The sequence below is a fragment of the Canis lupus genome, chromosome 11, assembly GCF_048164855.1.
Source record: "Canis lupus baileyi chromosome 11, mCanLup2.hap1, whole genome shotgun sequence".
NCBI lineage: Eukaryota > Metazoa > Chordata > Mammalia > Carnivora > Canidae > Canis > Canis lupus.
The window spans coordinates 67,658,839-67,683,166 of NC_132848.1; the positions used below are offsets into that span (position 1 = coordinate 67,658,839).

Consider the following 24,328-nt stretch of genomic DNA (forward strand, 5'->3'; position numbering starts at 1 on the left):
ACAGCCATCCACTCAGGAACATGTGCTTCTAGGAAGTTACTCTCCTGCCATAAGAGAACAAGGCAATAAGAGAAAAGTGTAGGCCAACTAGCTACCAAGCTTGCTCACCGGTGAACACCATATTCTTAAAATATTATTTCATTTATGGGAGAGTATGCTAGTTTCAGTTCAAAAAGAACTTCCAAGGAACTCTAGAGCTACCCTCACACAACAAAGTCTACCAGCCTGGGGAAGGACTGGAAGCGGTTTTATTTCAAGACCCATGATCTTGAGTGAGTCTTGAAATGGAGACCTTAGAAGGCGAAGCTGCTTACCTGACCGGGCTTTCCTGACCATCACCACCATGTTTGCTTCAGGGAGCCCAACCAGGCATTCAGTGGTGGCTAAAGACCACTGCTTGAGGCAAGGCAACTGAGTGGCCATGGCCAACCACCCACAGCGCTTTACTGACAGTGGCAGGCTGTACAGCCAAGGAGATGTAATTACACTACCTTAAAGTCATGCTGTCACTGTTGGCTGCCATTTAATATTGGAAGAAAGAAGAAAAGGGCTCCTGTCTTAATGTCATTCAAGATGAACTACCCACAGCTCATTTCATTCACCAGTGTGCTTCCGCCACCTCCCAGGCCTAAGCTCACCTCGAGGAAAGTCACGATCCTCGAAGTCACTGTGGATACACTCTCCCAGATTGAGAATTGCTACCTACCCAGCAATTTCCCACAGTGAGTAACCTGGCATATGGAAACTCTGGTGTAAACTGAAAAGGCTGGATAAACATAAGGTGATATGACAAAATGACACTTTTTCTGGTGTGTTTGCATACAGAGGATTAACTAACATTTATTGAAAGTCAATTCCTATCTCAAAAGGCAATTAATTTCACATCTATGCTCACTGCAGCATTACTCTCAACAGCCAAAAGGCAAAAACAACCTAAATGTCTTTCAAGGGATGACTGGATAGAGAAAATGTAGAATGCATACACAGAACATTTTTCATATGAAAAAAAGAGAGAGAGAGAGAGAGAGAGAGAGAAATCCTGTCATTTGCTACAACATGGTAGAACCCTGACATTATACTAAGTGAAATAAGCCAGTCTCCAAATTACAAACACCGCATGATTCCACTTTCTAAAGTAGTCAAACTCATAGAAACAGGAAGTAGAATGGTGATTGTGAAGGTCTAGGACAAGGGAGAAATGGGGAGTTGTTTACTGGGTATAGTTTCAGTTCTGGAAGATGAAAAAGTTCTAGAGATTATTTGTACACCAATGTGCATATGATGAAAGTACTACGTACTCAAAAATTGCTAAGGTGGTCTATTTAATTTATTTATTTGCCTATTATTAAAGAAAAAAAAAGATAACCAATCTAAGAAACAAGAAGGGGACATGTGAAATACATATACTCAAGAAGGACCCCAAATGCAGGAATTTGGGGTTTAGGCTAAGAAATGTTTTTGTAGTCTTTAAGAAGTAAACACTGCCACTTAAAAAAAAAAAAAAAAAAAAAAAACAAGGGCACCTGGCTGTCTTAGTCAGTAGAGCATGTGACTTTCAATGTCGGGGTTGTAAGTTTGAGCCCCATGTCGGGTGTAGAGATTGCTGAAAAATAGACTCTTTAAAACATGGGGGATCCCTGGGTGGCGCAGTGGTTTGGTGCCTGCCTTTGGCCCAGGGCGCGATCCTGGGAGACCCTGGATCGAATCCCACGTCGGGCTCCCGGTGCATGGAGCCTGCTTCTCCCTCTGCCTGTGTCTCTGCCTCTCTCTCTCTCTCTCTCCCTCTCTCTGTGTGACTATCATAAATAAATAAAAATTTATTAAAAAAAAATCTTTAAAACAAAACCAAACCAACAACCACCCACAAAACTCCCTCCTGATTATCAAGTCAGCATATGTCCATTGTGCAAACTATTATACATCATGAGCACCCTTTAAGCTAGAAACATTCTTTTACACTATAAGGAACAATGAACAAATTTGTAAGACCTTCACAAAGTAACTATAAATGGAAGATCTTATGCTTCAAATATAAATGTAAGTGTGGCCTACGCTTTGTTCTTTCGGATACAAGGCGGATCACATATATGAAAAACACAAACATTTCCTTTGTAATTGGTTTTACAGAGATAAAAATGGCTTTTCTTATAAAATCACATCAAAGAACAGAGGAAAGTTAAATATAACAGACCTTCCCCTAATTGTTAGCTCTAACAAATTCCCCTCATCCTTAACCAATTATATTCGAATAGAAGTCTTATCATGTTTACAATATAAGTGACACAATCCCTAAAAAATATTTCATATTAGTCCTTTTTACTAACCTGTTTCTAAGATTATTAAAACACAGACACACAAAATCACAGACTTTCTAACAGTTCTATTTCTTTAACATGAGGGTTAGCGATGTTTTTAATATTTCTCAAAGCAGGAAAAAAGGGGCTGTTTTATTTTTCTCTGGAACAAGTTCCTGCCAGATTTTGCACATTGCAGTTCTTTGGCGATGTGATGAGAACACATGCCCACCCACAGACACTAATTTTGCTCTTCACCCTTCCCAAGCAGCCTTTATGACACATGCTGTCTGCGCTCCATTTCATGGAATTCAAGAGGCCCAGTCAAACAGCAGGCCTCGTGGGGCTAGAGCAAGGGCAGGCAACCCATCTCTTTCACTGGATGGGTACAAGGAACATGTGTTTGAACGAAAACCACAAAAAAGCCAAAAACCCAGCTTGGACATCTCCAATGTGAAAAATCTTTACAACTGCATGAATTAGCACTGAAAACTTAAAAGTCATCTCTTGGGTTGAAATCTGGAAAGAAATAGTATCTTGTTGTGGTTCCCTGCATACTGAGCGCTGTGAAGACGATGTAGCTCACTCCCTGTGCTGCTGTCAGAGTGTGAGGCAAAGAAGGTAGAGCTGTCACGGAAGCCAAAAGCTCTTTCAGGAAGGGCTGGAGTGCCAGCCTGGTTCTCAAGCATTCGCTTTCTCTATGGTAATCATTAATTACAAAGAAATGTTGGTGATTAAGAATCCAACTGAGAACGGGCATGGCTTCCCTAATTGTCCCACATATACCCTAAAGACAATCTGGGCACAGATGACAATGCAAACAAGCTGTTAGCAAATTTATATCTGAAAGAATGCTCAGGATGAAGAAAAGTTCATGCTGGTTGGATAAGACAGTGGTCATTCACCCCATATGTGGGTCCTTAAGAGCGAGGTTTATATGTCCTAAGAGGGCTGTTCTGTACTTGTCTCTGGCTTTTCTGAGACACAACAGGAAAGCTGTCATTTCCAGATAATGATACAAGATTTACCTACAAGTGCTGCTAATCCCAAGCACTATGTAGGCAGAGTGACCATACACTTCGGATGTGGGGAGGACAGTGTAACAGCAGAATAGTGGACAGGTCCAGCTCTCCCCTTGGGGGGCTGGAGTTACCACTGCTCATCCACCTGTACAGCTAGAGAAGATTATAAACTCACGAAACAGGTCTTTCTAGACACAAATATGTGTTTTTTAAATGTTGATTAATTAATTTTAGTAATGTCTATTTCTTTTCTTTTTCTTTTTTTTTTTTTTTTAGATTTTATTTATTTATTCATTCATGAAACACATACACAGAGAGAGGCAGAGACACAGGCAGAGAGAGAAGCAGGCTCCATGCCGGGAGCCTGATATGGGACTCGATCCCGGGTCTCCAGGATCACGCCCTGGACCAAAGGCAGGCGCTAAGACACTGAGCCACCCAGGAATCCCAGTAATGTCCATTTCCAATGTGGTGCTAGAATTCACGTCACTAAGATCGAATCCTATGCTCTTCTAAGCCAGCCAGGTGCCCCAATCTATAGTGATTCTAAATAAACAGGTTTTTATTAAATGGTTACCGAATTCATTACAGCTTTGAGTTATTAAATATAATTTTAAAAGATGCTAAAGAGGGGAGGGGTCTCCAACTCCCTAAGATATGGAAAAACTATCTTTGATGTTTACTACTAATCTGTTCCAATAAAATATCCTGGACACTCTAAGCCTTGAGGATTCAAATGCTCTCCCTGAATGCCACTCCTCAAAGAAGAAACCAAGAAAGTAAGTAAATAAATAAATCCTTCATCTGAGGTTGTCACTCTACTTGGCTCAAAAAACATGGCCTCCAAAACTATCAAATGAATTTTTTTTTGTTTTGTTTTTACTAGGGAAGTTCTTTCTCAGTATCCATCCAAGAAGAGTTAGATTCTGAAGAACCAAGAGGGAATAGCTAAAAGTTGCTTCTACACAGAGCAATTAGTGGCTCCAGATTATAGACTCCAGTAAATCTATGAATAAAAAAAAAAAACAAAAAAACAAAACAAAACAAAAAAACCAGGAGGCAGCTATTACCAATAACGATGAACCACACTGAAGAGGGAACGAAAGCAAGGAGAGGGCTGGGCCCAGATCACTGGCATTTTTTAATTTAACACCACCCGGCACATAGCTCTGAACGTAGGCAGCATCTCACTCAATACCTATTGATTGCTTCCAAGTTGAATGATATGAGACCCCTGGTACTGGCCATGGCTCTGTATTCCTTTTCTCTCAAAAGAGGATGAAGGAACCTAAAAAACATGTAGTCACTCTGGATCAACAGCTCATGGTGCTTAACGGCACAGGGGCCTCTGAGAACGGTGGCTACAACCCTAGGGGTGATTGTCCTTGCCAAATCACAGTCATCAAGATGCCCTGAGTGGGTAATGAAACCAAAGCTGAACAAAACCTATGTCGCCCTAAAATCATCTGGACAGGATCTGAGTCGCGACTATATAAATCACAGGGAAAGTAAGTTATTTTCACTGAAAATTCCAATACAGAAATTTAGACGAAATTTAGACAAAATGTTTTTATGTACCTGCCTGTAACCATTTTCTGTAGGCCTCAAGGGGGGGGGGGTGGGAAGAAAGATCAAACAAAGCCTAAGATTTCAGGGAAATCAGAGCAGATGAGTTATTCTAGCTTTAATTCACGTTTTTAAGTCACTTATTTTTCTGATGACTTCTAACAGTGAAACTTGAGCCATGACACCCACCAAAGCAGCAGGAGAACCCCATCCACTAGAAGACCACAAATTCAGGGTTTAGTTCAAGCTAACATTTTTAAAGTAGCCTTTCTTCTGCAACTTAAAAAAAAAAAAAAAAGTCAATGAGAAGGAATAAAAAGCCTTACTTTGAATCTGAAGTATTTTTTAATACCACCAAATGCTATTATTAACTATGCACTATGCACGATACAAGCATGTATACACATACACATATAAAAATAAGCACTACAGATGTGGGCAGGAAAATTCTTAGCAAAACCCCCACATATTTCAAATACTGTTCTTCTTCATTATTGTCCTCTACCATAATTAGCATGTTACAGCATAACAGGTGGCTTTCATTTATAGAATGCAAAATTAATGAAATTTGGAGATGGTCCTGTCTTCAAAAACAAATTGGCTATTCTAAAAAAAAAAAAAAAAAAAAAAAGCAAAAAGCACACCTCCTAATGTACTGAACAGAAACAAAACAAACCCCCTTCATGCTGGCGTTCCATATTATCTAAATTTCTGAATGTATTCAAATAGGTAAATTTAATACATTTACGGACAGTTTGGAGTACACGTCCCTCAAGGAAAACAAGTCATTATGACGGGCTTTACAAGAATGGAGAAGAGACAACAAAGACTGCCTACATTTCCAGCTTGGTAAGCCTAGATCTGCTTAATGCTCTCTGAGTGATAACAGAATTTACCACCATAGATGGAGCTGCTCTGCAAATGTTAAATCTTAGGCAAATTTGTGGGCAGTTGTGTTATGGGGTCCTGACCCAGCCATTCTGGACAGACAGACCAGAAAAGCATAAATAGTGCCACTATAAACTAAGTATAGCATCTGTCCCTAACAAGTAGGACACAAAAAGTATTTTTTAGAAATATGAGGAGACACTCAATGGACTGTCAACACACAGAGGAATGTTTAATATACTCAAATAAACAAGATCTGTGCCTTAACGAGTCAGGCATTGTTTAAATTTAGTGAGTGAAGAAAGAGAGAAGGTCAGACAGGCGACACGGCTTCCCAATTATGCAGAACAATCCTTCAGATCATGTGAAAGCTATAATTAAATGTTGTTACCAACCCCTCACTACCCTTTCTCCCACCTAGAAAAGTAATGCATGAATTCAGCATGAACAGATTATGATTTGCAAAAATTAGACATACTCAGTAGGGGAATAAAGCTTTCTTGCATTAAGTCATGTATCTTGAAGGATAAGAAAAATCACAATATTAAAAATAAATCAAAAAAAAAAAAAGAAAAGAAATCCAACATAATAAACACAATGATTACTCCTAGACCAGATCCATTAGACCACCTCTGGGTTTTCTTTCTTTCTTTCTTCTTCTTCTTTTTTTTTTTTTTAATTTATTAAAAGTTTTAAGCTACCCACCCAAAAGGTATACCACACCTCTGCAAGCTGTTCCTTAGGTAGAGTCCTTTAAACTCAGGGCTTTAAAAAAGGGATGAGTTCACCTGAATATCTAAAGAGAAATTTGTTTGCAGCGAGGGAGATGAGTGGACAAGAGCTCTGTCCATCTGAAGACCAGTGGTAACCTATCTGTCCTTGCATGTGAGCACACGCACACGCACACACATACACACACACTTCAGTTCCTTCCAATTAGAATCATTTTTTTCCTCCCTTAAAAAATGCTAAATTATCGGAAAGGTTAGGTAGAAGAGAACAAGGAGAAAATAAAGTTCACGTAAACAGTGAGCACATACCTGCCGGGTGATGCCATTTCCTCTACATTGTAGAGCCCAAGTGCTGGGTATTAGCATTATTGCTACTATAAAGCTTCCGATAAAAATGGATGGTCTCTTGCGGACCTGAGAACCAGCTGGCTGCTTGAAAAGTGGTTTCCCCCATATATGATTCAGTCTCCTTGACAAATATACTGCATCGTACTGGATGAGTCATCCGAGGGTTAGTCCGCATTTTATAGGCCTGTTGTGTCATTACTCACATTCAACATCCTGCTTCTCAAAAGTGGAAGCTGGAAGCCTGACAGCTGACAGATGCTTTTTCCAATTAAAATATTGTTTAAAAAAATTCCTGTAAGTTATGATTATCAATCATTGATGATACTATGAAATGCCCAGGAAGCAAATGGCACAGCTCAATACCTGAGAATACAGTGGTAGAACCACAGGCTCAAATTGCTTACCCGCCCCCATCTCCAAACCAAATAATTTGGTTCAGAGCTGAGAGCAAGGACTCCTCTCTTTTAAGATATCAGTGAATTAGTATAGGCACAGACCCTGTTGATTCTTACGTTGTAAGTTAACCCAGCTGCGGGAGCTCTTGTAAAAACTACACATCAAAATTTTGGTCCTGGTTAATCCTGTCAAGTGGGAGAGTGGCACTGTATTTATAAAAATGTCTACTTCTTAAAGTTTTTTTTAGGAATGAAATGATGGGATATCTGGGATTTGTTATGAATATTTTAGCTAAAGCGGGGGGGTGGTAAGGAAATGTGGTAAAATCTTCATCGTTGCTACATCTGTAGTACGTAATATGGGGATTGGCTATATTATTCTCTCTTCTTGAGTTATCCAAAGATTTTTATAATAACTTGTTTTAAAAATTAAAGGTTTCTTTCCTAGTCCCTACAGTCTAATTTGTACCCAAACAAGGCACTTTTCTAGTTGGTACGAACCTATCATATGTGTGAATGGCCACCATTCACAGAGTGCAACCAACTGACCATGGGCGTGGGAGTTTCCAGCTTGAAGATATGACACACATGTCCAAAGGCCACTGTGAGAGCTGTATCCACCCAATGAACAAATGCCTGGTGCTCTCCCCTCCCAAGACTATCTAGTGGTTGTTCCTTATGCTTCCTTTGAGGACACAAGCCCCAGTCTCATTCGTGAGCTCAATGTTGACATTACAAGGGAGAGGTTACTATTTCCAGCTTCCTTATATGGTTTTGGAAACACTCCATGAGAGGTTATGTAAGTCACATCCATAGTCCCCTTATACCAACACATCTCTTTGTAAGGTAGCAGTGTTTGCTCGACTCACTTTATGCTCAAATTGGGTTACTTAAACCATCTGAGGGAGGAAGAGAGCTTTGATTTCATGCCTGGAAAAAAAAAAATAGATATGGAGGCTCCAATGTATGTTAAACAAAACCACCATTGAAACTAGGTGTTGTTTTAAAAATCGTCCTTGTTGACATGTTCTGAAAGTGTGACAAGTCACCACAGGAAACTTAAAACACAGAGGTCCTATGACAGCCTAGGACCTCTGAACTGCTTCCTTGAGTTCTGAATCCAAAGGACAGGAGGGTGTGTCGGGTCAAGGCCAGTCCTCAAAAGACATTGCTCAAGTGGACTGAAAACATGCAACAAATGGTTGTGATGGTCCCCACAGAACATCAACTGACAAATGAATCCAATGAATCCAAACTGCTTAGGACCATGTGTAGACCTGAGCTGAATGAAGCCCTTCTTGGTTCTACATATTCTTTCCTCATAAAGGCTGCAAGCTACAGGCTTATCAAAATGCCCCCTTGCAGCTAAATGAAAACTTTTCACATTTGCAGAACACAGTTTACAATAGGCAGAAATGGGGGGAAATTCAAAAACCTCTAGCCTAATTTGAGTTTCTATACGTAATTTGAAGAAATAAACGTATAGTTCATTAAAGAATGTATAAATCAAATTTAATTAAAAATTTAAAAGCGAGACCCTGGGTGGCTCGGTGGTTGAGGATCTGTCTTTGGCTAAGGTCCTGATTCCAGGGTCCTGGGATCGAGTCCCACATCGGGCTCCCAACAGGGAGTTTGCTTCTCCCTCTGTCTCTGTCTCTCATGAATCAATAATCTTTTTTTTTGTTTTTTGTTTTTTGTTTTTTTGGAATCAATAATCTTTTTAAAAAAATATAAAAGTAATGGTAATAATAATGTGTACACATAAACATATGCACACACACACACACAGAATGAGAACACGGCAATTATGGTAAAATGTTAACAAATGGGGAACTGGATATCAACGAGTCCTTCCGAGGCGCCTGGGTGGCTCAGTCAGTTAAGCATCTGACTCCTGGTTTCGACTCAGGTCATGATCTCGGGTTGTGATGCTCACAGGATCATCAGCCCAGCCCCGCGGTGGGCTCCATGTGCAGCGCACAGTCTGCCCAAGATTCCCTCCCTCTTCCTCTGCCCCTCTCCCTCCATTTATATGGGTGCACACGTGCGTGCTCACTCTCAGACAGATAGATATATAGATACATAGATAGATACAACCTTTTTTAAAGATTTTATTTATTTATTCATGAGAGACATACAGAGGGGTAGAGATACAGGCAGAGGGAGAAGCAGGCTCCATGCAGGGAGGCTGATGTGGACTCGATCCGGAGACTCGATCCCGGGACTCAGGGATCATGCCCTGAGCCACCCAGGCATCCCAGATAGATAAAATCTTAACAAAAACTTTGCCCATCTAGCGGAGGTAACAAATAGAAAAGAAAAAAAAAAAAAAAGTCCATCATTCTATTCCTACAACTTTTCTATGATGATGAAACACTTTAAAATAAAGTTAAACACACATAAAAGAAAATACATAACCTTGTTTAAAATTTTTTTTTGCCAGCTCTAATAACCACCACAGTTGCTGGTACCACCACACCCATTAAAAAAAAAAATCAAAAAAAAAAAAAAAATCATGCACCGTAAAGGAAATTTACCAAAATGTCAACACGAGGAAAGGTCTCTGGGTTAAGATTTCTCAAAGGGTGTTCCCCATAAACAGTTTTAGAAGAGGATCCAAAAACAAAACCAAACAACCAAACAAACATTTTGGGAAAACTACAAACTATATCCTTGAGAATACTGTTTGTTTAGTCTTGCATTTCGGAAGTTTATCTGACCACAGGAACCCCTCCTCCCGTGACTATCCCCACGAGAAGAAAGCACTTTGGGAAACATTGCTGAATGTGATGGGATATGGAATTGTCCCCCCCCACACACATCTTTTTACTCTTTTTAGCTTTCTTCAGAACACGCCTTACTTATTACAACAACAAAAGGCATCCGAACTTGGTTTCTGCCATCGTTAATGAACATTCCTATTTGGTAGATTGCACGCAAATGACCATCAGGAGTCAGCAAACAATCTGTAGCATGCAATACCCAGTCTCCCTGAGCACACGAGATCGGTGTGACCTCAGTGGCACCTACGCGTACAGCAGATTAACAGCTCACGGCAGGGTTGGCGTTAGAGACGAATGGCCATCCCAAGGCGCAGTAGCTTGCTCCAGGCCCAGCACTGGGTCTTGGAACCTAGAAATCAGCCTGGACTCCTCTGGCCTCAGACTCCTGGGCTTTTATATACTCCTCTCCTATGATCCTCGGGTATTTAGGAAGCAAAACTAGCTGGGAAGCATAGCAGAACTCAGCTTCCAATTTATTGTAACTCGTGAATGGACTCATTTTAAGTTTTTGACACATACTAATTTGTAAAAGAGTTTTTAGCAATGATGTGTTTGCATGTTTTTGGGCTTTTCAGCAGGGATGGAGAGAGGCTAAAAGTCCAAATACTGGCTAATGTCAAGATCTAAAGGCAAATGTGGGTATCAGTGATGAAATCTATAGGCAGTACCGTGTAGTGGTGAAAGAGCCTGGAATTGGAGTCAAACTGTCTCGGTTCACAATCCAGCCCGGCCCTTATGTTATTTAAACGGTAAAATGGGCGTAATATTAATACCTTCACAGAATTGTCCTGAATGGGATAAATGGGATCACTCACAACAAGTACTTTAGCGCAGGCCCGGCCACGTACAGAGCACGCCTGAATTTATGCAAACAACAAAGATGGGGATGTTTGAAAGTCTTATAAATTTAGACAGGCAGGAGTGGGCAACTTAGGGCCAGCCACCACACTGGTCTGTTCCTATATCGCCCAGGGCTGCTTTACAGCCACAAAGGCAGAGCGAGCAGTTGTGACAGTGCCCCGTGGTCCCAAAGCTGAAACTATTTACTAAAAAGAAAAAGTTTGCCAACCACTGGCGAACAAGAATTTAGCAGATAAAGAAAGAATCGGGTCTTTCCGCTATAGTAGTTTCAGTCATTGGTCCTTTCTTCTGTTAAGGTCTCAATTTAAGAAACCAGACACACAGGCGTTACTTTCGGTGATCTGGTCCAGGAGGGCCGGAGCTCATGCCTTCCTTGTGATGCAAAACCCGCACCCCAGTGCCCTGTGTCCCGGCCGGTGGGGGTATCTAGAGGGCCTGGGGCTGCCTGGGCCCCCTCAGAGAGGAAGACCTCCCTATTTCAGAGTCGGGCTGATGAGTGTGAGCCCACAGACCTGCCTCCCCTCCTCCAAGTCACATCTGTACATTATGTCGAAACCACATGTGTCCCCAGAGCTTGAAGCAAGAGGTGAAAGATGATCTGGAAGAGGCATTCAGGAAACTGAACAAACAGAAATGAAGGATGCTTTCAAGAGGGCTGGACAGCCACAGGCGGGACTAATACAATTTGAGGGGCCTTCAGAAACGAGGGCTGCCGTAACATCATCACTGCCGACAAGAGCCCAGTAAAGAGACCGAGGGCCAACCCAGAAAAATGAAGAACGTGCTTTAGATGCGGGTCCCAAGGCAGTCCCTGCATCCAATCGTGCTGCCTGTTTTCTTTGGCAGGAAAGCTTGTTTATTTGGAGAAATGAACCCATTGCATTAATGGATAATGCAGGTGAAGGGAGTCCTGGGACTGGTCTCTGGGAGAGGAAACTCAAACAAAAGAAACCATTCTAACTCCCTTCAGTTAGCTCTTATAGGAAAAAAAAAAAAAAAAAAAAAAAAAAAAAGCCTTAGGCAGCTGTTTGGATAGAGATTAAATCTGAGGTGTACTTAGATACACAGCCTTTCTGGTGGCCACTTGTTGCCTCACTGGCAAATATCAACAACTTTATAGTCGATCCAATAGGAAATTGCATAGTTAATACCAATGCGCATGCTGAGGGCTCTTCAAGAAAGGGAACGGGGAGCCTGATGATTTCTGTTGTCACTAACTGAGAGCAGGATTTCAGAGACATACTTACAGTGACAAGTCTCACTTGAGACCAAGCCAGTTTTCAGCCACGCTCCTGAAAGTGTAACTGGCTGGCACAAGGGTTAAATAGGTTCTTTTTAACACTCGTGGTTACTCTGGGGATGTTCAGCTCGGTCAGAGCCAGAAGACCTGCACTGATTACATGCCCATGAGCTATTATGTTTAGCTGATGTTTTCTTTCTTTTTTGAGAGCGTGGGAGTCGGGGGGCTGAAGGAAGGGGAGAGAGGCTTAAGCAGACTGTCTGCGAGCACTGGGCCTGGGGGTTGGGGGGTCTCAATCTCACATCCCTGAGATCACCACCCTGAGTCGGATGCTTAATCAAACGAGCTAACCAGGTGCCCTAGATTTTTTTTTTTTTTTTCTTTTAAAGATAAGAGACCTTATGATGTGAGGACCTTTCAGGCTTGTGGATTTCTTGAAGGAAAGGTGAAGGGAACTGACATTCACCCCGTGCCTACTTGGTGCAGGGCATTCTATATGGTGATAATACCCACAAATTTTGTGCCTGGCCTGTGTGCAATAAAAACAGGGGGCTGGATTACGACGTCAATTTAGCCCAGAGAGTCTAAATACCTTCAGACAGGGCAGGACTGACAAAAGTGGAAGAGGGAATCCAAGGTGTATCAGAAACATGGGAAACTCACTCTGGGAAATTAGGAAAGGAGCTAAGAGCTTAATCAGGAAGGAAAAGGTAAGGGCATTAGGGGTTTTGGAGATATGGCCAAGTTGGAGGCCAGATGTCCACCAGAAGACCATGTTAACCCTTCAAGCCTGGAGAGCAAACAGGGCAAGAGGGCCTGGCCTCAGAGACATGGGCTGCAGAGAGAAACAAACCTACACCTGTGCCTGAGATTTTAAGTTCAAGGGAAGAAGATGCCTCAAGACCTGGAAAGGGAACATGGGAAGTGCCCAATGAGTGACCAGTGAGTGTATTTATCACGTGCCACACTCAACAGTGAGGTCTGTTGAAAATCTGCTTATGGTTGGATAGGTCATTCTTCAAGATACACTTGCTCCATGAGGATCCTACACAGGCCAAGTGTGCCGGACCCAAATCTGCCATCAGCCCAGCCCAGCCCCACTCTGCTGTTTCCCTAACTTCAGGGCAGAATTGGACCTGAAGCTGCTCAAAGGCTGTGTAGTTCTAGGAAGTCTTCAACCTACCATAATGCTGGCCACAAAAAACTTATCCAAGATAATGGCAGCTTCCTAGCTGGAGCAAACCTTTCTAGCAGAAGAATTGGATCTAGAGCCACTTCCGAAGTGGAAGCCACTTTTGTCAGATGGCTCTACAGATATTCAGTTGTGGAAATGGAAATCTCTCTTGAGAACTCTCGACAGTGCTCTTTGACTGTTCACCTATGGAAAAAACACACACTGCTGGAGTTAGAAATCCTGCAAATTCATTCTGTTGGGAGGCAGTAGCTTGGGCCTGGCTTTCCCACTAGTTACGTGCCTTTGGGCAGAGTCACTTTTCTTGGTGCTTCAATTCCCTTGTCTGGAAGACGTAGGGCGTAACCTAATCCAGTCTTTGAACCTCCAGAATTCTAAAAGGCATGGATGGGTAACAGCGACACGAGAAAACTGCCTACTAACACAAGTGAACAGAGAAGAGAGAGGAGTGTAAAGAAGGCTGGCAATGCTGGTCGATCAAGACCAAGAGACTGGCAGCAAAGCTATGTTCTGACCCTGGATCTAAGAGGCCAGCCTAAACTAACACACCCATTTAAAAGGATGTGGATCTCACCCCAAAGCTAGAACTGTCTTTTCCTTACAAACAACATTGGTCAACAACAGCAGCTAATGTCAACATTGGCTGGATCATATGCAAGCATTGAGCTTTACGATTTCACAGGACTTTTATCCTAGACGGAGACCAGAGGTAGGAAATGAAGCCTAGTACATTCTCTTTGTCTTCATGGCAATCAGTACCACTGATTACGGCATTTTGCTGTGACTTGCATGTCACCTTTGCTATTGGATTTGAGACTCTCGAAAAGACCCCCCCCCTCCCCATTTTTGTAGCTCAGTGCCCAACAAATGGTAAACCTTTGGTAGACCAGAGTTTCTTTCATTTCATTCAACACAGATGAACCTTTATTGGCTTAAATAGGGACTTGGATGAAAATTAGATGGAAGGAGGAAAAAGACAGAAAGGTAGTAGCAAACTTTTGTAATGTGTATTCTTCTTTACTACAAAATGTGGTAAGCTCACTGTAGAACATTTAGAAAATGCAAAGGAAAACATTCACCTGAAGTGACATCTAGGTGGTGGAATGTAAGAGCATTACAGGCATCTACATGCCTGTTTACTAATTTAATGTATTCTTTGTCACTGTCTGAACCCCATCACACAAATAACTGAGAAACGTTTCTTATTTTTTTTAATTCATTTTAAATCAAAACAAAAGATATTGTGTATAAGGCTTAACAGGATTTTTTTTTTTTTTTTTTTTAGTTCCTTAACTCAGCACCCTGGGTGGAGGTGGGGGGATAAATAATTTATGGGTTTCACATCTTAGAGACCTCAGATATTAACTAAAAAACTAGAAGAGCAGTCTAGAATCCTAAAGCAAACTTCAAGAGATTTCTAGTTCTAGACCAATGACACTTGACATATGAGTAAACTAAGGCCAGCAGCCAAGGTTTTTGTTCAAATTTAGTTGTAGGAGCCGGAAACTGGGCTCACAACTTTGGACTCTGAGTCTACATTACCTACCTAGCAAAACCCAAAACCATCCCTCAATTCTGTCCCCCTGATAACTTTTGGTTCTGAAAGGCAATCAGAGGCGATTCCAGACCAAGAGAAGTAGTAGATGATGGTCGGTGTCCAGAATATTTACCGGCACTACAGTTCTCAGGTACCAGGTTAAATAAATCACCAGAAGGGCAGCCAAAGCAACAGATTACTCTGAAAATTGTTTCTCTGAAAATTGTTTCTGACTTCGCCATCAACATTTAGTTCCATCAGAAATTTTTAAAATGGGCCAACGAATCTGAGTTAGGGCTTGCTGGTCAGCAGAGTGCAAGTGATCAGGTAAGGCTTACAGATCACTCACTTTGGCACCACCTTTTAAAGGATCTTCCCCTCTCAGGAATCCCCAAAGGTGGTCATAAAAAAACTTACTGAGAAAGGAAAGGAAAGAGGAGAATCCAAAGTATCTCCCCAAGAGAAGATCATTGCTGTCTCTGTGCTAGGTAAGCCTCATAGGGGAAGCTCGTATATGCATAGTTAATTTTCCCATATTCAACATGAGAACAGAAGCCAGAGTCTGAGTACGTTTAAAAGGAGAAGAGAGGGGCAGCCCGTGTGGTTCGGCGGTTTAGCGCCGCCTTCAGCCCAGGGCCTGATCCTGGAGACCTGGGGTCGAGTCCCACATCGGGCTCCCTGCATCGAGCCTGCTTCTCCCTCTGCCTGTGTCTCTGCCTCTCTCTCATGAATAAATAAATAAAATTTAAAAATAAATAAATAAATAAAAGGAGAAGAGAGGCTCTTTCTCTCAATGAACACATGCACTCTGGAGTTGGTCAAGATTTGGGGACCAACTGTCCATGTGCCCCTCCTGATCTGTTGCTACCACTGAGAGGACCCTGGTAATTAGAGATGCAGCACACACTCACACACTCATCTTTTAACATGGACTGCAAATGCTGGCCAACTACCTCACTTGGTGCTCCATCACGAATACAGTGATCCCTCCCAAGACTGGAGAAGAGGCAAATAAAAGGCTGTATGCTGGCCTCCTCCAGAGCTGCCAAGGGTAATTATGACCACATGCCATTTTCATGGGTACAGCTCTACTCAAAAGAGAAAAACACCTGTAAGTGAGATAACAAGTCCCGGGTCAAACTTCAACCTGGTCAGTGCTCACTCCTAGAACAGTTCTCACTGTAGTACTCATTCAAGGACAAAAAGGGAGCAAGGAGGGCTTACTCTCTCCATTCACTTAGATGCCTACCAGTTTTATTAAAATTAGTACCAGATGGCTAAAACAGAATAGTGAGGAGAATGATCAATGAATGTGGGTCCTATGTAGTTTACAGATGCAAAACCAAAGAGTAAGGCCCAAATGCACAAACTGGAATAAAACATAAAAGGTATACTTGTGGCAGAGCCCAGAATAGGTCCTGAGTATCCCTGAATTTCATCTTTTAAAATACTTTTATTTTTTTATTTTTTTAAAAAGATTTTATTTATTTATTCATAGAGACACACACACAGAGACAGAGAGAGAGAGAGAGAGAGAGGGGCAGAGACACAGGCAGAGGGAGAAGCAGGCTCCATTCAGGGAGCCTGACGTGGGACTCGATCCCAGGTCTCCAGGATCACACCCTGGGCTGCAAGCGGCACTAAACCGCTAAGCCACCAGGGTTGCCCCCCCTCCTTTTTTTTTTTAAGATTTATTTATTTATTTATGAGAGAGAGAGAGAGGCAGAGACACAGACAGAGGGAGAAGCAGGCTCCATGCCGGGAGCCTGACGTGGGACGCGATCCCGGGACTCCAGGATTGCGCCCCGGGCCAAAGGCAGGCACCAAACCGCTGAGCCACCCAGGGATCCCCCAGGGTTGCCCTTTTAAAACACTTTTAAACAAAATTCACTCCAACCGTGTTCTTTGCTTCAAGTCTCCTCCAGATTCTTTCCGTCCTTCTTTCTCCACTCAAGAGGGAAAAAACTGTTGCACACATTTCATTTGTTTCCTGTAGGCCCTAGAGAAACTGTCCCTAATACTAAGAATGTGCCAAACATGAAGAGCAAGTCTTAACGTTAGAACATTCCTAGCTACCAGGGTAGGACCAGTTCAGCTCCATGGGATTTTGCTACCACTCAGTAGAAGCTGGAAATAAAGACAAATGCACAGACAATATGGCACACAGGATGCCAAGGTCGAAACAAGACTGCACAGAGAGACAGGAGATGGGAAGGGAAGCCATCCCAATCCCTTCACCTTGGCCCGCAGCTTCTCCCACCATGCCTCCTCCTCCTAAGAGGGCAACCAACTGTGCTGGAGGACGTAGGTGGCTTGCGTTCCCTGTCCTCTCTGATTAAAATTCAGATGTCAGCTCAGTTTATATTTCAGGGTGAGGAAGGAGAAAAGCCCATGGGCTTCAGAAAAGAAGCAAATATTTATAAATCTGCTTTTGAGCAAGGCATCACAGAAAAATATGGTACATATTCCATGGGCTGGTCAAAGCTTCACTGATCATTTCAGAACATACCAGACTCTGTTTTAAGTACAGGTAAGGAGTGGTCAGAAGCTTCTCTAAGATTAGCCAAGGCATGATAAGCCATCAATTTATCTGCAGGATATGTGATTGTTCTGCATAAGTAACACATTTATGATTCATAAATCAAAATATAAAAAGGAATACTCCCTTGGGGTGCCTGGGGAGCTCAGTTGGTTAAGTGTCAGTCTTTAGCTCAGGTCATCTTGGGGTCCTGGGATCAAGCCCCATGTCTGGCTCCCTGCTTGGTGAGGGAGTTGCTTCTCCCTCTCCCTCCCCCATTCTCATTCTCTCTCTCTCTCCAATAAATAAAATCCTTAAAAAAAAAAAAAAAAAACGGTATCTTCCCACCACATCCTATTTGCTCTGGTCCTTCTTCCATCCAACACACCAGTAGTAAACATCTTTTAAAAGTTTTTTTGTGTATCCGGGGCAGCCCGGGTGGCTCAGCGGTTTAGTGCCATTCATCCCAGGGGCTCTCCAGTCATCGGTCCCTTTAAGAAATTCCAGCAGCAGGGCACCCTCGGTGGCACAGCGGTTTAGTGCCGCCTGCGGCCGGAGTCTGATCCTGGAGACCCGGGATCGAGTCCTGGGTCGGGCTCCCTGCATGGAGCCCGCTTCTCCCTCTGCCTGTGTCTCTGCCTCTCTCTCTCTCTCTCTCTCTCTCTGAATAAATAAATAAAAAAAAAAAAAAAAAAAAGGAAAAAGAAATTCCAGCAGCACCCCAGCTCTTAAGAGCCACACTGTGTCAATGTGGTGACTGGTGACTGTCTCAGTCTTTCTGCTCCCGCCCCCCGCCCGCCCCCCACCGCCACATCATCACCTGGACCTAAACCCAGAGGTCTAGCTGGAGGTGAAGCCTCACAGAACCAGGTGCACCCTAAGGAAGCAGGGCTCAGTTGGCTGGTCCCTGCATCAGAGCACACGTCCCAGGTGAATGCTCAGGGAGAAGCAGCAGGGCAGGACCCCTCAGCAGCGCCCAGACAGGAGTCCAAGAGGCAGTCCCAGCCCTTCCCAGCCACTGCCTTCAGCAAAGGAGCAGGAAATCTGAAACTGTCCACAGAGCTGACTCATACCGTCTTTCTGCAAGCAGCCTCAGGTTCTATTCTAAGTTCACCAAAGACACTATGCCTTCAGGCAGAGGCAGAGCAGCACAGCGGTGGCTGTGACTGGGGCCTCAACAAACCTCCAGCACAGGTCAAGGTCTCACCAGAAGGGCTAACTAAGGAAGGTAAGGAGCAAAGAGAGACCATCCTGTAAACATCGGATGCGCCGAATGCCATTTACGCCTTTTGTCAGACCTGCATGTGCATCCTCACCTGTGTGCACACAATGATGGTTTAATTACCCCAGGGTGACGTCACACTATTAAAAATGAATTATACTTGTGTGGACCCTAATTGGAACAAAGCAAAGGTGTAAGTGCATTTTTGTGACAAACTGGAAGAAAACTGAGCCTGGATTTGCTATTACATGAGATTAAAGACTTACTGTTAATTTTCTTAGGTGTGATAATAGTATTGTGGTTATTTTTTAAAAGTCCTTAATCTCTTAGAGATACACACTGAAGTAGTTATAGATGAAATGACCTCTAGGATTTGCTTTAAAATATGCCAGGCCACTCCTTCCCCCAACTTCCCCAAAAAGCGCGTGTGGTGGGGCAAAGGAAACACGAATGATTGCTGGGTGATGAGTGCATGGGATCCCTTACACCATTCTTTTCATCTTTGTGAATGTATAAAACGTTTCCTAAGAAAACAGGTTGTTATAATAGCTGTATGCCACTGAGGCCTCACTACTGACTGGAACGGGCAGGTTCAACCCCTAGAGGGGACACCCTCGCCCCAAATAATCTGTGGAGGATAGACAGGACAAGTCAACTCCGGAGGAACGGGACCAGAAGACTTTTCATCTCGTCACCTAAAGCACTGCTTCTCAAACGTGGCTGCACACTGGCATCATCTGGGAGTTTGTCCTTTAAAAAACAAACAAAAACATTGGCGTCTAATTTGTTTGGGGCACAGCTTAGATTTCCAGATTTTTCAGGGTTTCCCCCAGGTAATTTTAATGGGCAGCAAAAATTGAGAAATCAGAGCTATGGGAACCTAACAGGGTGGTTCAAGGAAAGTCAGTGGTTAAGTGTGAGGGGTCCCTGCTGGAGGCTGCCTGTGACCCCGCTGGCCTAGTTCTCCATCTTGCCAGGGTCCTCAAGTCAGGGACCCTGGCCAGCCTTCCCTGAATGACCAGGGCAATTAAGGATGACACCAGGACTACAGTAAAAACTAGGGACTTGGCCAACAGCTTAAAACCTGAAAGTTGGCCTTCTTTAAATCCAACCAAGAAATGACCTGTGATCAAAATCAAGTTCATACTGAACATTCCATTGAGCGTTTCCTTTCACTCACCTGAGCAGCCAGTGTGCACCTTGCCGAGGCAGCCTAGGTTAGCTACAGAAAAGCTTTTGTTTTAAGAGGCAGAAGGGCCTTAGGCAGCTTAATTTGTTATATAGCTTCTGAATACTACATGGCTGGCCTGATTCAAAGCAGACAGGAACTGGCTATTCTCCTTTCAGGAGTGCAAGCTGCACCTCACAAAGGACTGGGGAAATTTCCCTGCAGCAGGCGGCGTATTCTGATGTAGGACTGTGGGCTTCTGCATGGCAGTGAGGTGTCATTCTCAGGACCCTGGGAGAGGTGGAGGGTCCGCACCTGTTGGGGGCTCTCCATAGATGAACCTCTTCTTTTTTTTAAATTTTTATTTATTTATGATAGTCACAGAGAGAGAGAGAGAGAGAGAGAGAGAGAGACAGGCAGAGACAGGCAGAGGGAGAAGCAGGCTCCATGCACCGGGAGCCCGACGTGGGACTCAATCCCGGGTCTCCAGGATCACGCCCTGGGCCAAAGGCAGGCGCTAAACCGCTGCGCCACCTGGGGATCCCCTAGATGTACCTCTTCTGACCCTTTCTCACAACACCCCTGAAGTGGAACTGCGATCCAACTTTACACAGGAGGGAAACGAGGCCTATGCAATTCAAGTTATGACCCTAGAGGCAACCCAGCAACAGAAAGCAGCACCGGAATTTGACCAGCCAAATTCTAAAGCCCGATGCTCTTTCCACAGTCAAGATAACCTTTAGGATACACTGAACACGGCAACCTCTAATTTCCACCTGTAGGAAATAATCCAAAGGTTGCTTCGGGACCCAGCCCTTCCGGACAAACCTATTAGTCATCCTGAGCCTGAAGATACAGAAGTCGAACTTTCTTCCACCGTTTTCAATGGGGATGTGCATTTTCCTCCACCCCTAGTGAGGGCCAGCCCAATGGTGCTTTCTAGGTGCTCAGCAGTCCATGGCAACGCAGAAGGAAGAGGGAGGCTTCTCGCACACCCAGCTTTGAATTCTGTGTATCACAAAGGGTAAACAGACGTGGAAGGCAAGTTAACAACATGCAGAGCCAGGTTTTGGCCTCTACTCCTGGGAATCAGGGAACCTTCTGCTCCCAGCCCCATTACCAGCTACATGAACCCCAAATGCCAACCCAGCTGCAAGTGTCACTGAAGACACTAAGTCTAAAGATGAATACGTACTCCAAAAATACAACCTTACAGATCTGAGTCAATACTGCCCACTCACCCTGACTTTCTAGTTAAAACGCCATTTTTTAACTTTTCGCAGATCTACCACCAAAGCTTATTTTCGACTTATTAACTAAACTTAGCTCTAAAGAACTTAAGGCCATTTCCAAACTTAGAATGTACTTTCACAATTTAATTGTTTCTTTTTTTTTTAAGAGATTTATTTATTTGAGAGCAAGCAAGCGAGCAAGCGCACACACGAATGGGGAGCGAGGGGCAGAGACAGAGAGGAGTAGGCTCCCCTCTGGGCAGCAAGCCCCATGTGGGGCTCTATCCCAGGGCACTGGGATGCTGACCTAAGCCAAAGGCCGATGCTTAGCCAACTGAGCCACCCAGGCGCCCCCACCCTTACAATTTAAATACTTAATATAATCAACTTCTTTCCATCTGAGAATTCCAAAAAGGAAAGGCTTTTGAAAATGTTTCAAAGCCAATGGTTGAGAGATCAAGATATGCATGTTGCTTCCTGAGGTGAGGTCATAGCTTTGAAAGATACAACACTCAAGTACAAAGCTACACATTCAGATACAAAGGTATAAATTCTAATGTGTTTGCCTTAGAACAAAAAAACTGGGGCCACACGATCATACTTCCTAGTACATTTTGTGTAGGACTCTAATGCATCATGCAGCATTAAATGGCATTGATGAACATCGTAATGAAATGTTAACTGACATTTACCTGATGTGCCAAGTAACAATGCCTTTGTGTGTCCTCTTTAATTTGCACAGCAGTTATCTGAGATGGGTACCGAGTATCCCCATTTTGCAACTGAGACCGCTGCCCAGAAGCAAAGAGCCCAACCCATGAAGCCATCCAGAGGGAGAATGAATGAAGACAGCAGCCCGACTCCAGAGCACACAGCTTTTAACCCCTTCCCTTATTTCCAAACCTCCCCAAATTAGCCAGCAAGCCGTGGAGTTGCCCTTTCTGCACCAACATAAACTGCAAGGCACCTTGGAGGCCAATGGAACATCTTTCGAGATAGACTGGGACCTTCCACTGGAGCCAAAAAGCCCCCTGGGGAGAAGACGCTGCAGCATATGGCATTTTAAAAGCCATGTGAGAGGGTGTCCTCCTAGCAAAGCTCTGAGACACTCACAGTACTCCTCAACTCTCAGCTCAGCTTTTCAACAACCCAGAATCAAAGCCTCCCTGGTGTCGTGTCCCAGCCTGCACCAGCAGACGTGTCCATAAACAAACGCGCGTGCAGAACGGAACAACGCGTTCATGGGCTGGTCTGGGCAGCGCTGAGTGACACCCTACGGGTAAGTCCTCAGCTCTGGAGTTCCACAACCCAAACTGTACTCCCTGCCCCACTGATTTCTAGCCATGAGATCTCAGGGAACTTATCTTTCTAAACTCAGTTTCTCCATCTGCAAAAGGGGGAAACAATGGCTCCTACTTTGGGGTATACTGGAGTCTGTGATGCCAATTAACTTACGTGTAATAACGCATGTCACACAGAACGAGCACTGGAGAAAAGCTGGTTCTCATGTTGATTATACCAGAAGTTCACTATTCAACGGACAGAGTATGGACAAGATGCACCAAAAAAATGGAGCTCCTTGGTGTGGAGCTGCTGGGACGACTGAAGACAGAAATCCCCTCCCGGGCACAGGTGCACCAGCCGAGAAATGTCACCCTGTAAGAGGCTCTGGCAAAATGCTAAGTATATAACCCAACAGGTTCCTGGCCTTCTGAAGTCAATATGACACTCCTCCCTGCGACAATCCTCCCACTGGATTCTCACCACCCCCCCAACCTGAAATGGCACCCCCGGACATGAGGAGGTTGGCTGTGGTTCTGTACTACTGTCTTTGTCAGAGCAGGACTTTGCTAAGCTTCACCCCCACCACTCCACTCCAAAGATGCACGGGTCTGAAATAGTGGCTTCTGTTGCCTAACTGGGTAGTTCCTGGGGTGGCAGCTACTGGAGCCTGACCCAGGAATAGATGAACAATCTAAACAAGAACATAAAACAAAACAGGAAGATCCTATAGACAACAGCATCCCTGCAGGCCCCATGCTGACACAGGGAGTTCTGAAGGGGGGGAGGGGGTGCATGGTGGTGGTGGAGGAAGCTTCCAGGAAGGAGGCTAGTCTGCAAAGCAGGCTAAGAAAAAAAAATTAAGCCAGGAGGGGGTATTTCTAAAAGGATTTTAAAAAATTCCTGCTGCTGATTATGAAGTTATTGACTCTTTGCTTAGAAGGAGGCTGTTCTACTAACTGTCCTAGAGAGTCCAGTTAGGGCTGGGTCTCCCCTCAGCCAGGCCACCAGGGAGAGGGGGCACCCCTCCCCTCCCAGCCCCTGGGAACGTACCACCTTCAAAGCCACAACTGGCGGCTGATCTCACCACACAGACCAGCAGCACCATCCCCAAGAAATGTAACGTGAGCCCCCTGTGCAATTAAAATTTTTCTAATAGTCACATTAAAAAAAGTAATAAACAGGCAAAACTCATTAGAATAATACAGTGGACGTGGTCCAATGTATCTAAAATATTTCCCTTGCCACGAGTCATCCAACTGATGAGAAATTATTTGACATTCTTCTTCGTAGTAAGTCTTCAAAGTGCACTGTGTTATTTTACACTCCGGGCACGTCTCAGGTCACCCATGCATCACTGAGAGCGCACCACGGCCCAGGTGGCTGGTGGCCACCACGCTGCGCCGTGCAGGTGGAAAGCGGTGGGCCGTGGGCTGGCACAGAAATTCCCAACCCAGCCACCTGGACCGCCCAGGGGGAGGGGGGCGCCCTGTGCAAAACAAAAACCCCCACCCGGGAAGGCCTGAGCAAGAGGCGGCTGGCTTCCCTCCAAGTTCTGCTGCGGCACAAGCCGCCACCCCTGCAGCCAGGTCCCCACGGCCTCTCGGCAAGAGTCGCAGGAGAAGGCTTTCATTTCAGAACGACTCAGCAGCACGCTGGCCCCGCATCGTAAGCACAGGAAGCTGGGAGCCCGTGTCCCAGAGGCAGGTGGCGTCCTGGGCCCGTGCGGGACAAGGCCGCGCCCGCCTCCCCGAGCTCCTCCGCTGGGCCACCGGGTCTGAGCACGGCCCGAGCTTCCACACGGCTCCTCTTCTTTGTGCACAGTCACAAGCACCAAGGATATGCTCGTGTCCCCTTGTCTGTCGAGGGGGCAAAGTTGGAAGATGTTTCTCGAACAAATGATGGCCCAATGAGGGGTATTTTAAATTCTTCAAAGAAGGGGCAGAAGAACCACTCATGGAGCTCTACTTCCCCCGAGGGTATGCAGTAGGCGCCTCTGCAGCCAGCACCTCAGCTCCTAGGGCTCTGGCCGCGGGGGTGGGGGGTGGGG

The 24,328-nt window shown here is 44.4% G+C and overlaps 1 protein-coding gene across 5 annotated transcripts in view; it reads right to left on the reverse strand.

Annotated features, from left to right (window-relative positions):
* SPRED2 (sprouty related EVH1 domain containing 2) overlaps positions 1-24,328 on the reverse strand; it is a 114,953-nt gene that overhangs the window by 46,431 nt on the left and 44,194 nt on the right. Inside the window, exon 1 of one of the 5 annotated variants that reach the window (XM_072768631.1) lies at positions 6,811-6,962. The exons of the other annotated variants lie outside the window; for them this stretch is intronic. Within the exon in view, the coding sequence (XP_072624732.1) occupies positions 6,811-6,827 (17 nt within the window). The 5' untranslated portion in view covers positions 6,828-6,962. Of the gene's footprint in view, positions 1-6,810; positions 6,963-24,328 lie in introns of those variants that run through there. 5 annotated transcript variants of the gene reach the window in all.